Here is a 14,193-nt window from a genome sequence, read left to right on the forward strand (position 1 = left end):
AGTTAATTGATCGCAAATGGTTTGCATTTTATCTTCTTCTTTTCCTTAGAAAAGTACATTCTCACATTATTTGGAGTGGGAATGGGGGGAGACCCATGAGACAACAACATGTTTTTCTCCTTTCCTCCTACCTAGATATGTAGCTACAGTGATAGGGATGCTTATATTTTATTAATATATGCTGACAATATTTCAAAACAAAAGCTACCCTCTTGTATGTGTCAGCCAGAAAGTAGAGGTCTTTCTGACTGGAAATCCAGACTGGAAGGGGCTATCAACGTAGCATGCAGGGAGACTCCAATTTTGACTATATTGAGTCAGAGCGTCAAAAAGAAGTTTCCTAGTGGTAGATTATGGATGACATCCACCAGGTGAAGGGGACCTTGGAGTAAGAAAGTCCCCAGCACTCTGTGGCAAGTGTGCCAATATCACAAAACAAGAGGAAGATCCTTATTTTCTGGTGTTTTTATATGGTAACATGTGACCAAGGAGCTGTTGGGTTGATGGTTAAGACTCCTAGAAAGAATCGGTCTGAAACACTGGAATTGAAAGAAACAGATTTAAAGATAGGAATATGCAGCTTAGTCAGTGTTTGAGGCTCTGGTTCCAGAAACCCAACTGTATCCATTACTTCGAAGGGATGCATGAGCCAATTAATTCTTCTTATTGCCTTAACTAATTGGTAATTCGTTTGTGTTTCACTTCTGTCACTTATAGCCAAGAGTTTTGACTAAAGCACAAGAGATAAGGAACTTATCTACACTTGAACTAAAGATTTAAAGGAGGAGCGTTGAATGCCTATGTATCAGTTAGGGTCCTGTTTGGTTGCTGTTTCCAGAAAGCCTGATAAACAATAGCTCAAACAAATAAGGAATGTGTCTCCACATGACACGAAGTCCAGGATAGGGAGTCCAGGGCAGGTAGGTCTAAAGTCTATACATCAAGACTCCAGACTTTTTCCAATTTTCTGTCATCCTTACCAAAGGCTTCTGCATCTCTGGCCTCATGTCCACCTTCTAGATGAAAAAAATTAGAAAGCTGAAAAGGCAGCACCAGCAGGCTCCTACAGACATACTTTTCATTAGCAGTAACTGAGCTGCACGACCTCCCTGGCTACGTAGGAGTCTGGGAAATTGAGTTTTCAGCTTCCCAAACTGCATGGTAAAATAGGGTTGGAAAGGCTGAAACCCAAAAAGACAATGTGGTAGTAATGGCAGTGAGGAAAAGAGGCAGTAAGAAAGGAAGTGAAAACTCAAGGGACAAAGTTTGGTTTGTTTGTCAGTTGTTCCCTCAGCTAGGAGACTCTCTTCCCACTGCCAATTTTGGAGAGTCCTGGGGAGGTACACATTTGGAAGGCGCTCTTGCTGCTATGGGAAATAATAGTTGCAAATATCATGTGTAAAATTTTGTTTTCTTATAATCCAGGAGAAAAGACACCAAAAAATACAAAAAAAAAAAAGAAGAAGAAGAAGAAGAAGCTGAAAAGGAAATGATTGGTAAATTGAATCATTGGTAAATATATATACACATATATATATACATATAATATCATATATCTTTATTTAAAAAGATCTAAATACTAATGGTGAACTGAAAAGTTATGCACATGACAGACAATTTTCTTTCCTTGCAAAGAGATCCCAAAATCAGCAAGTAAAAGATAATCAACTCACTAGAAAATTTGATTTAAAGGGTATAATAGGAAGTTTCCAGAACAAAGAAACCAAAATAGCCCTCCCAAAAAGGTGAGGGCTATTTTGGTTCCTTTGTTCACCATATTTATAACTAAAGAACTACAAAAAAGTTACCATGTTTAATAGATTTCTCAAAATTTTGAAATTTGATGAAACCAATGCTAATAAATGTATGAGGAAGTGGGAACTCATACCATAGGTGGGAGTTTAAATTAGTGACACTATTTGGAGAGCTATTTGGCAAGATTTATCAAAATTTAAAATGCACACCTCATTTGCTGCAGCAATCTTATTGCTAGTGAACTTATTTATCAAGATTTTCTAAGACATCATGCAATCAAAGCTGATACTCAGCCATTGGGACGGCCCATTGGTATGGCTGGTGTCCGTCTGTTTCGTAAGGGCCTATGTAACAGTATCTTTAATATCAGTCTTCAACTTGTATGTACTGACTAAAAACTGGAAGTTACCAATTCATCTGTCCACAAGAGACTAGTTAAATAGATTAAGGTCTTCCAATCCAAGAATAGTTGATATCTTTTTATTTGTATTATCTTCAATTTCTTATGATTTTCACTGTACAGGTCTTTCACATCCTTGGTTAAATTTATTCCTAAGTATTTTTTATGCTATTGTAAATGCAATTGCTTTCTAAATTTTTCTTTCCAACAGCTTGTTTTTAGTGTATAAAATGCAATTGGTTTTTGTACGTTAACTTTGCATCCTGCAACTTTACTGAATTTATTAGTTTTTTAGTGGAGTCTCCACGTTTTCAGGGTTTTCTGTATATATATAACGTCATGTCCTCTGCAAACCGAGGCAATTTTATTTCTTCCTTTCTGACTTGGATACCTTTTATTTTCTATTTTATTTATTTATTTTTTTGCCTAATTTCTCTGGCTAATATATCCAGTACTGGGTTGAATAGCAGTGGGGAGAGTGGGCATTCCTGTCTTGTTTCTGATCTTAGCAGAAAATCTCTTAGCCTTTCACCACTGAGTATCATGTTAGCCATGCGTTTGTTGTGCATGGCCTTAATACGTTGAGGTATGTTTCTTCTATACCCCATTTGTTAAGAGTTTTTGTCATGAAAGAATGTTGAATTTTGTCAGATGCTTTTTCTGTATCTATTGTGATGATCATGCCATTTTAATCCTTCATTCTGTTAATGTGGTGTAGCACACTGATTGGTTTACGTATGTTTAATCATCCTTGCAGCCCAGGGATAAATCCCACTTGATCATGGTATATGATCCATTTAACGTGCTGTTGAATTTGATTTGCTAGCTTTTTGTTAAACGTTTTTGCCTCTATATTTATCAGGGATATTGGCCTGCTGTTTCCTTTTCTTTAGCGTCCTTATCTGGCTTTGGTAACAGGGTAATGTTGGCTTCGTAAAATTATTTGGTTGTGTTTGGAAGTGTTTCCTCCGCATCAATTTTTTGGAAGAGTTTGAGAAAGACTGTGTTAATTCTTTAAATGTGTGGTAGAATTCATCACTGAAGACATCTAGTTCTGGGCTGTGGTGTAGATGTTGACAATGAGCTTTTCGATTGGAATATAGTGCTTGACTTTATACTTCTGATTTCTGAGGCAGCCACATCAATCACATCCATCTCAAATAAACACATTGCAAGCTACACAGCTAGATAAAGAGCCAGGCTTCCACACCCATGAAGTTTTCTTTTGAGAAAACCCTGGGTGACCTAGATAACTGACCATTTTAGTTATTCTGGTTTCCCATCCTGTGCTTTAAATCTCACTCTCATGTTTTAAATTCACCAATACAGAGTGAACCTGTAAAACCCTACATTCAACCCTAATTCAACCCCACATTCAACCCCACATTTCAACCCTAATAAAGGCAGAACCCCAAGTTCTCTTCCCTCCCCCCACCTAGGTAACCTCACTAAGTGGCCCCAGGCATATTGTGATATTGTGTGCCCCCAGGACTTGTGAGCAAAACTTTATTTTTTTTCTTCTTCTTCTTTTTTTATTTTTATTTTTTGTAATTATTTTTACAAAGTTTCCTTACAGTTGTTGCTGAGGTGCATCTTGCAATCATAATAACAACCACAAGGGCCAATCCAGCCACAGCATTGGTTCCAGTCAGAGACATGACTGTGGGGGCTCACCTCCAGTAGTATTGGCCCAGGTGGTTGCCCCAAGGTGTTTCTAGACAGATAGCACCACTATCCATATATTAAGACTGACATGAAACATGGGCTTTTCTTTCTTGGGGGATTTTTGATGACTAATTCAATCTCCTTACTTGTTATTGGTCTGTTCATATTTTCTATTTCTTCATGATTCAGAGCAACCATGGGGCCAGAGTCTGGAAAGCAGGTGCACATGGAGCCAAGATCTGAAGTGCAGGCACATGTGGAGAAGCCATAGCTCTGGGATCTAGGATGTACATGGAGATAGCGGGGGCTGGCAGTCCTCAACCCAGGGCAGCACGACAGCAGCTCCTTCTAGAAGGGAGCTGTGCAGCAGCATCTTCCTTCTGGGGGGTCCATGGTAGCCGTGGCTGTTCATACATCAGTGGCAAAAGCTATCGGTAACTTCTGTGGAACAGGCAGCTGGGGTCTATGCCTATGAACGTTATGTGGTCCTTTGCTGTGAAAGCTGTGAGAAATCTGCAGCTGTCTCTGGGGCTGTGAGGGCCTCAGTGGCAAAGGCTACCAGAGTCCTACCACAGCAGGCTGCTAGGGAGCTGGTAGCAGATGACACCTTCTGCATGGCTGACCCTGACAGCCCCTGTTCTTCTCGTTTCTTCTTAGTCTCCAGACATCTCAGCTAAGGCAATCTCCCCATGATCTTTTCTGTGGAGTTGTTCTCCATTTTTACTGCACTGTGTTACTATTGATTCTTAATTGGACTTTGTTGGTTCACAAACTGACCCCTGTACATGGAGGGCAAGGAGAGACTGAAGAAAGAAGCAGAGCACTCCAGCTTGGTAGATGGTGGTTTTCATAAGCAAGGGAACTGACTTAAGAGGCTTGTCTTGGGCGGCCATAAGACGGGTAGATGTCCACACCTGCCCGCCAAATCTTAAAATTTTACATAGAGAAGTCTTAACTGGATTCGGTCATTTTGGTGTCCACATGGTCTCAAAAATACATTGCTCTCTCAAGGCTATGTCCTTGAAAATGGCTTCCATTGTGGGAACTATGGGGAGAGCATACATTGTAAGTACAGAGTAGGAGGTGAGGAGCCTCTAATTGCCCAGGTTCAGGTCTTAAAGGGTCAACTCGTGGTCACATCGCCTCAACTACTTCCTCTAACACTCTCAAGCCCTCCCAGGGTTATTTTCATTTATGAAAAGCTGTCTAATTGTTATTTTTTCCTGTGGGGAGATGAAGGCTGGTATCTCCTACTCTGCCATCTTGCTGACTGGCGATGGTTTTTTGAAAATGACACCAAAAAATCAGGCAACAAAAGCAAAGCAAAAATAAACAAGGGAAACTACATCAAACTAAAAAACTTCTGCACAGCAAAGGAAACAATCAACAAAATGAAACGGCAACCTACCAAATGGGAGAGAATATTTGCAAACCATATATACAATAAGGGTTTAATATCTAAAATATATAAGGAATTCATACAACTCAATAGCAAAAAACAAACCACCAGATTGAAAAACAAGCAAAGGATCTGAGCAGGCATTTTTCTAGACATTCAAATGGCCGAGTACATGAAAAGGTGCTGAATATCACTAACCATCAGGGAAATGATAATCAAAACCACAGTGAGATATTACCTCATACCTGTTAGGATGGCTATTATCAAAAAGGCAAGAGATAACAAATGTTGGTGAAGATGTGGAGGAAAGTAAACTGTTGTTCACTGTTGGTGGGAATGTAACTTGGTACAGTCATTATGGAAAATAGTATGGAGGTTCCTCAAAAAATTAAAAATAGAACTACCATATGATCCAGCAATGCCACTTCTGGGTATATGTCCAAAGGAATTGAAATCAGTATCTTAAAGAAATATCTGTGCTCCCATGTTCACTGTAGCATTAGTCACAATAACTAAGATGTAGAAACAACCTAAGCCCATTGACAGGTGAATAGATAAAGAAGCTATTATTAATATGTATACATATATATATGTAATGTAATATATAATATATATATATATATGTAATATATATATATAATATGTAATATAATATATAATATATATATATATATATATATACACACAATGGAATATTCTGCTTTAAAAAAGATGAATATCCTTCCACTTACAACAACATGGATAAAACTGAAGAACATTACAATGGGGAAATAAGCCAGACAGAAAGAAGAATAATTTATGATTTCACTTACATGTGGAATCTGAAAACATCAAATACTTGGAAACAGAAAGTAGAACAGTGGTCACCAAGGGCAAGGAAGTGGGGGAAATGCAGAGATGTTGATCAAAGGGTACAAAGTTGCAATTACGTAGGATGAATAAATCTAGAGATATAATATACAGCATGATGACTGCAGTTAATAGTACCATATTGTATACTGGAAATTTGTTAAGAGGGTACATTTCAGGTGCTCTCTCTACACACCAAAAAAAAGTGGAAACCGAGGAGATGAGGGAAAGGATTTTTTTTCTTTATTCTTCACTGATGTACCCAAGCTAATGGAGAGTTCTTAGCATATAACAATTCAGTAAGTGCTCAGTAAAAATTTTTGAATTAGATGTTACTTCCTACCTCTACTCTATTAAGTTTCTCTCTAAGCCCCTATTCACTTCTAAGAGTGCAAACTAAGGCATTTCTAAAGGGTTGGGAGATTCAAATGAGATTGAACATTCTGACTTCACTCTTTAGTTTCCTCTGAGGAAAGTGATTAAGAAATCAAGACCAGGGGCGCGGCTGGTTAGCTCAGTTGGTTAGAGTGCGGTGCTCTTAACAACAAGGTTGCCAGTCCAGTCCCCACATGGGCCACTGTGAGCTGTGCCCTCTACAACTAGATTGAAATAACTACTTGACTTGGAGCTGATGGGTCCTGGAAAAACACACTTAAAAAATAAATTTAAAAGTTTATAAAAAATTAAAAACGAAGAAATCAGGACCAGGACCAAATCTGGGGGGATTTTTACCTAATAGAAGGGATTCTGGTGTAATTGCTGTGTTTTGATGAATGAAAAAAATCATGTTTTTAAAATGTGGCCGCTCAAAAGTGTATAATGAAGAATCCACTGTCACTTCCAAAGAAGGAGGTTAACTCAGGCCAACATAGAATATGTTTTACTTTCCTGAATCAAGGGTCATCTGAAGATAACATCAGCTGAATTCATTTCCATTGTTGTGTACCTTGTTTTAATGCAACAGAGCATATGCACCCATTTCACTATTAATGGACATGTGGATTGTTCAAGACTTAAGGGTTTTAAAAATTGCTGCTTGAACATTGCTCATGAATGGGTAGGTTTCCTGAGATCATGCACATGGGTTTCCAGGACATATGCTTAGAAGTAAAATTGCCAGTTTAGGGCATTTGTATTTTTAGTTTTAACAGAAAATGCCAAAATGTTTTTTTCACTCCCAAAGCCATGTCCTAGAGCCCCCATTGCTCTCTCTCTCTGTATCACAGGGGTTAGGCTTGGTAATGCTACAGTAATGACCCTCAAATCTCAGTGGCTTACAACAAAGGGTTCTTTCTCAATCATACTTCACGTCCACCACAGTAAGCAGTGTCCTGCTTGCTGCCAGATCCAGGCTGGTGGAGGAGGCTCTATCTGAAACATCACTGTTCTCTTAGAGCTTTTTGTTTTACCAGATGTACATTCATGTTATCTACAAACAGAGATTGATTACTTCTTCCTTTCCAATTCTTCTGCTTCTAAATGCTTTCTCTAACCTAACTGCATTGACTTTTTATATATTTTGAGGCTATGTTATTAGGTGCATACAAATATATAATTTTTTATCATTAGGAGCTGACCATAGGCCAGCCGACTGACCGATGGACACATGAGCCAGCCCAGCCACAACTTCTGTCAAATATTAGTCACTCCCAAACTCAGTGTTTTTGAACAGCTATTTGTTTCGTTCATTATTCTCTGGGTCAGTAATTTGGGTTGGGCTCAGGTGAGTGGTTTTATTGTCCTCAGCTAGGTTTCCTTCTTTTAACTGCGTAAGACAAGAGATGAGCTAAAGAAAGAATGAGTTAGTTTGCATGCAGAATTTAGAGAGAATGTAGAGGTTCAAGTGATGTTTCTCTCATGTCCAGTCTCCTCAGCCAGAAAAAAAAACGGAAGCCCAGAAAAAAATGCATGGAAACTTGCATAAGGTCACCAGGGAAGAAACCAAATGCTGAATTCATTGGTATTTCCTATAGCACCATAATTCCAACAGGTAATCCCCAGCTGTATGAAACAAAGGAGAAACCCTGGGAAAGTGCCCAGTTAGCATGAGCCCCACTCAGGAGAGCTCAGGACAAATCTTTGCATTCATTTATACATTTTGTTAGATGGCTGGGATGCAAATTCTGAGCCTAGTAATCTTAAACCCTCCAATTTTCTAGAATCAATAAAATCCACTACATGCTTAAAAGTACAAAGCAATCAATTCAAGCAATAATTAAAACCCTTAAGCTTTGCAAAATAAACCAAGCAGATGCCAAATCAATTACAAACATATTTTAATTCTAATTTTAGACTACCAACTGATTCGTTGCATGAGATTTGATGTCACTTGACCTTTTTTCATCTTACTTTCTTCATCAGAAAAATTAGTATCCCCGGAGCCATGCGTCGCGATAATTGAGATGACAGATCTAAGAGAGAAATTAAAAACACATGCACCTTTTTCCACTTGGCTAATGGAGCACTGATACCTTGGTGTCTGATCTGAAACAAATGCAGAACATCTACAAAAAGAAAGTTTTTCTAGAGCAAGAGATATGGAAGGAAAGAAAATGTCAACCACTGTTAGGGGACATGTCTAACAGTCTTTGAAAACAGGCAGGCAGAGAGTTAAAAAATGAGAACCAAAAGGAAATGCATCAGGCCCTGTGCAGGGCAGACAATTCCAAAGTAAAAAGGCTCACTGTCTAAGGAGACTAAGGGACAAATTGTGTAAATACGATGGGGAAATGGCAAAAAGAGAAGTGTGTACCGGCAGCCTAGAGGAGATAATAACCAATTCTTTCTTGAAAGGGCATAGTCAGAGAAGTTTTCACGGAGGCCAGAGACATGAACTGGATTTTCACACAGATAATGGATCTGGTAGATAGTAGATAGTAGATGCCTATTAAATATTTTTCAAACAAATAAAAAGGCATTGCCCACAGAAGTATCACCAAGGGCATCAAGCATGGATGGATAGAACATAGAACAATGAGAAAAACTTGGAAGAACAACGCCATTATCAGAAATTCGGTGGTGGGAGTGGGGAAATACAGGAGATACTGTGGGAAAGTGCTTTATAAACTATGCAGACAGGTGTGGGGATGAATGCTATCTAAAACAATAGACAGTGTTTATGCCCCTTGGTCGGATTGTCTTTGTACTTCAGGGTTTTTCAAGTAGACTTTCTGCCAGCATCAGAGGAGTTCCATGGAAGGGTTATTCCAACACTTTGTCTTTGCCTTTATGTTCCCAGTTCCTGGACACAGGAGTGGGAGTAAGAAGTAGAAAACACTATCAAATCATATACCATCGTCAGGAAAGATAGGCTCCTCCATGACCAAGCAAATGAGGTTATGCCTTAAAAAAAGACACGCATACACACACCTCTGCCAAGCAAGATGAAACAACTGCCGTTTCATTCCATCATGAAAATGCTTTAGCGAAAATTGGTTACATTGCAGTGTGTTAATGAAGGGGAAAAACAGTATCCCAGGCATTAGAAAAAACCCTGCATTATAGCAAAATGGTTACCTTTGGGAGAAAAGATTATCAGTGATCTTTATTTCTTCCGTGCATGTTTCTGCAAATTTACAAATTTAAATACAAGTTTACAAATTTGCTACCATAAACACACAGTGATCCCTTTGTGATCAGATAAAATAATTGTCATAATATAAAAATTTTAATGTTTCTATGATTTTATATAAAGCTGCTTCCTATCCCATCTGCAGTGTCATTGGGCTTGAGAAGAGGAACAAAAAAAATTCTAGAAATCACAACTTTCATTACTGAACAGGAAATTGCCAGGAAGCAAGCTCCACTCTGGGTCCCTGGGGGCAATCACCAGCTGCCTGTGGTCTATATTAGACTGAATGTTTATGTCCCACACCCCAAATTCCTATGTGGAAGCCCTACCCTCAATATGACTGAATTTGGAGACATGGCCTTCAGGAGGCAACTGAGGTTAAATAAGGATAAGGATAGGTCCCTAAACCTATAAGATTAGTGTCCTCATAAGAAGAGACACCAGGGAACTCTCTCTCTCTTTCTGTCTCTCCCCGCCCCTTCCTCTCTTGCTCTCACTCTCACTCTCTTGTTCTCCCTCTCTCAGTCTCCCTCCCTCCTTCTTTCACTCTCCACAGAGGAAAGGCTATTTGAGGATAACAAGAGGACAGCTGTCTGCAAGACAGGAAGAGAGCTCTTACCAGAAACCAAACAAGCCGGCACCTTGATCTTGGACTTCCAGCCTCCAAAACTGTGAGAAATAAATTTCTGTTGTTTAAGCCCCACCAGTCTGTGGCAATCTGTTATGGCCGCCCAAGCAGAGTAATATGTAATCCTGCAGAGGACCTGTGCCAGGCACCCTCAGTACCCAGCAGCTCCAGAATTGTATGCAGTGCCCAGTTCTGCCCTGAACCTGGGCCCAAGGTCAGAGGCCTGGAGAACAGAGCTGTGAGCCAGAGGAAAGATCTCACAAAATCACAATTATCTTCAATACTCATATTGCAAAATGTTCATCCAGGGTGAACCAAGACCCTTCGTTTCATATTTTCAATGACAACGTCAGCCTTAACGGTTGAGTCACCAAATTTCCAAGGGCAAGAGTCACTGAAATTGATGATAAAGAATCAGTCCCATGGCAACGCCAACTGCTGTTTCCCCTCCATCAACTGCTATGTCACAAAGTACTGCACCGACGGCAGTGAGCAGGTATCACATGCAGTCTCACACCAAATGATTGCATTGAGAATACCTTTATTTTCACACTAGGTCGTAAGGATGAAATTTCACATCAGATGTCCCTTTTTCCAGACCCCTGTTTTGACTAATACTTCCAGATTCTTATGGTAAAAAAAGAAATCAAGTTTCAACTCACTTCCTAATTAGGTTTTACTCACTTGCTTACACTGATTTTTCTTTTGCTACATAACCACAAAAAAAAAAAAAAAAAGTTATTTTCTAGGTCAAGTTTAAATTTTTTTTTCATTCAGTTCTAAATCATTAAATCATTTAAGCAACTTTCAGGGAAGTTTCAGTTACTTTTTTAAACTACTAACATGAAGTCCTTTTCAATTCACAAATCATTTGCCCCAAGCATTCACAGGTAGGAAAAAATTCCGGGCGTCAGGAATCCGACCTCTGAGATTCTAGAGGGGGCTTCACCACTGACAAGCTGTGTGGCACAGTCTCAGGAAAGGGTATCTTGGTTTCATCAGCTATTGAAACAGAGGAAGCAGTAATGAGGTTCTGTCGGACGTTATAGGGGTGTTGGGACACACCAATGCTCACATTCTTCCTTGGTTTCAAACCGATTGGCATTGCCCCCACAGCTGCCATACCAGAACTGTTGGCAAGCCTGCTCCTTCTTGTTATAGTACCATTTCAGGATGTAATCCTGGCACTCGCCTCCCATTGGATCCATAAAACAAGGAGCTGCCGTAAAACAAATGCAGAGAGAGATGAATTTTCTGCATGAGCATGAGAGGAAAGGAGCAATGGTTTGGTGTCATCGACCTGGAAATAAATCAGATAGCCTCACCACCAACTGGCTGTGTGACCCGCAGCAAGTAACTTAACCTCTCTGAGCCTCAGTTTTCTCAACCATAAAAGCAATAAAAAAATAATAAAAGACCTATAGCATAGGCTTGTTGCAAGATGTCACATAACATGTGAATGGTGCAATACTGTTATAGCTACTATTTTGCACAACACTTAACATATGGCAGAGACACCAGATAGTGTATAAATAAGTGAGTGAGTGAATAAATAAATAAATCTTTCTGATCCTGAGAACCTCTTACTTGCTTATTATACTTATTTCCCTCTTTTTTCAAACCATCTTAATCCCTTGCCTAATCCCAAAACCGTCCAGTACTGCTAATGGCCTAAGCAAATCCAGCTTATTTATTATTTATTCTACCCTGAAACTTGCCCAAGAAGTAAAGAAATCTATTAAAAGAAAAACATGATGTTCTTGTAAAATGGAAAATAGTATTGAGAATCAACAAGTTACAACAGAGCAAAATCTGAGATGCCTTGAATTTTAAATAAAACACTAATTTTCTCAGGTATGCAACCTCTGCCTTCTAGGAAGAGCAGATTTTATATCATAAAAAAATATTTTTGTTTCAAGTCAGTCTTGTAGCACAGAATAGTGATATCCTCCAAATAGCTTCCCCTGGGCCTGCCAAGCATTCCCAAATAAAGGAGACATTATCTTCAGAAAGCAAGAGTTAAAATTTGTGGTTTGATCCTGGGAAGCTGCCTACTCACCCATTAAAATAATCAACACAGATTAGTTTTCTTGAAGGAATGACCAGATGTGCTGGACCCAAGGGGATAAAGTGCACTTTTAGTGGGGTAAATAATTGATCATAGAAATTGTCCTACATCTTGAATGGGCTCATTTGAATTGGCTTGCTGCATGACTCCAGTTCTGGGGGCTGTTAGATAGCAAGTAGGAGAAGGAGCCACAGCAAATGGTTCTCCAAAAACTTACCAGAGTCAACAGAAAAACATTCCAACAGCGAACTTTTGACCATATTCACTCAACTAATAGATTGAACAAATAGATCTGGGGCTCAGCAATCAGCTGGCACCAACTTCTACCATTACAAACTGATTCCAAACTGACAAGCCAAGGACTTATTTAAACGAATCATTACTTTTTCTAGTGACATCTTGTGGCTTTTGCCTTGAGAAGCCCATAGTCTGGGAGAAAATCAAACAGAAGCTGTTTCTCCTCGATTATTTCTCTAGGGCAGCACTGTCCAGCAGAACTTTCAGCAATGAGCAAAATGTTCTAGCTCTGCGCTCTTCAATACAGTAGCCCCTGCTCATGTGGCTATTGGGTATCTGAAATATGATATTGCAACCAAGGAACTGAATTTTCAGTTTTATTTCATTTCAAATTATTTAAATTTGTGGCCAATAGTTGGTCCAGCACAGCTTTAGATAAGCAAATTCTCAGTGCTTTAAACTAATTATCTCAAAGGCATTCTTTGCAACACTCAGGAAGACTCAGAGTCTTAAGTATTCTTTTATCAGTATGATATGGCATTGGGGGCAAACAAGTTTTCTCCCAAGTAATTATTGCTAGCCCCCAATCTTACATTTGCATTATTTTTACCATGAGTGTTAACTTATGCCTTCTTGGAAGAATCCTGCAGCAGCAATCAGTTTTACTCAAACAAGTCCATGGAATCCAGGACTGAAGAAAAGAAAAGGGGACGAGAAAGAAGAAAACTGCATAGGTATAAAGAATAGCTATGATGAAATTGCAATTTTGCCTGGGCTGGTTCTGTCTCCTGGTGGATGTTTTACAATGTAGCCCTATTTGGAAGAGAAAACCAAAAAAATAGATCTGTGTGCTTTGGAGATAACACTGAAATGGAAAATTGCACCCAAATCCTCCTGGCTTTTATGAAGAGAGATAACATCATTTAATTCTTCACAAGTAGGTGCAATGAAAGGTTGCAGGTGCTATGGCAGAATTCAGCTGACATAAAATACAGGGGCACAAAGGAGGTCAGGAAAATTTAATACTACCTGGGGGCCAGAAAGGACTCTAGTTCGAGGTGAAACTTGACCTGCGTAGTAAAAGATGAGTAGATGTAATCCAGGTGGACACTGGAGAGGAGGCAGATGGGTAGGTGGGGGTGAGCAATGGCATGGAGACTTGCAATAAAGAACAGGGCATAAGAGACAACTGCAAATAATGCAAAAGGTATATCTAGGGAAGTGGCAGCCAGTAGGCCCCAGAGGACCCTTGTAGAGGTCTAATCACAGAGGCCTGTGTGCCTACCCAGGCACCTGAAAATTATATTATAAACCATGGGAAACATAGAAGAAGAGAAATGACATGACCAGATTTGCATTTCAGAAAAATTAATTTGGTACTCAGACTGGAATTGGAAGGAGGATAATTTGGAAGAAATGAGACCAATTAGACAACACTGCAATTACACTCTAGATGAAAGCCAAGGCATTAGGAGGGAAGATGTGGGAAAGGGGGCTGGATCTGAGAGATACTGAGGAAGAAGTTCCCCCAAGATGTAGTCACCAGTTGGAGGCAGGAGGTGAGGAGAGGACAACTAGTGTGATGTTTGGGTTTTGGCTTTCCATTCTTGGGCCACTAGGG

The 14,193-nt window shown here is 39.5% G+C and overlaps 2 protein-coding genes across 2 annotated transcripts in view; both read right to left on the minus strand.

Annotated features, from left to right (window-relative positions):
• Window positions 1–10,367, minus strand: part of COL6A5 (collagen type VI alpha 5 chain) — a 158,076-nt gene extending 147,709 nt beyond the window's left edge. Inside the window, exon 1 of the mRNA XM_081072951.1 lies at window positions 10,259–10,367. The gene's annotated coding sequence lies outside the window, so the exon portion shown is untranslated. The remainder of the gene's footprint in view (window positions 1–10,258) is intronic.
• LOC308507679 (collagen alpha-4(VI) chain-like) overlaps window positions 9,589–14,193 on the minus strand; it is a gene marked incomplete at its 5' end in the record, with an annotated part of 91,461 nt that continues 86,856 nt past the window's right edge. The window contains one exon of the mRNA XM_081072950.1: window positions 9,589–11,486. Within this exon, the coding sequence (XP_080929076.1) occupies window positions 11,311–11,486 (176 nt within the window). The 3' untranslated portion in view covers window positions 9,589–11,310. The remainder of the gene's footprint in view (window positions 11,487–14,193) is intronic.

The sequence above is a fragment of the Rhinolophus hipposideros genome (genome assembly GCF_964194185.1).
Source record: "Rhinolophus hipposideros genome assembly, chromosome: 14".
Lineage (NCBI taxonomy): Eukaryota > Metazoa > Chordata > Mammalia > Chiroptera > Rhinolophidae > Rhinolophus > Rhinolophus hipposideros.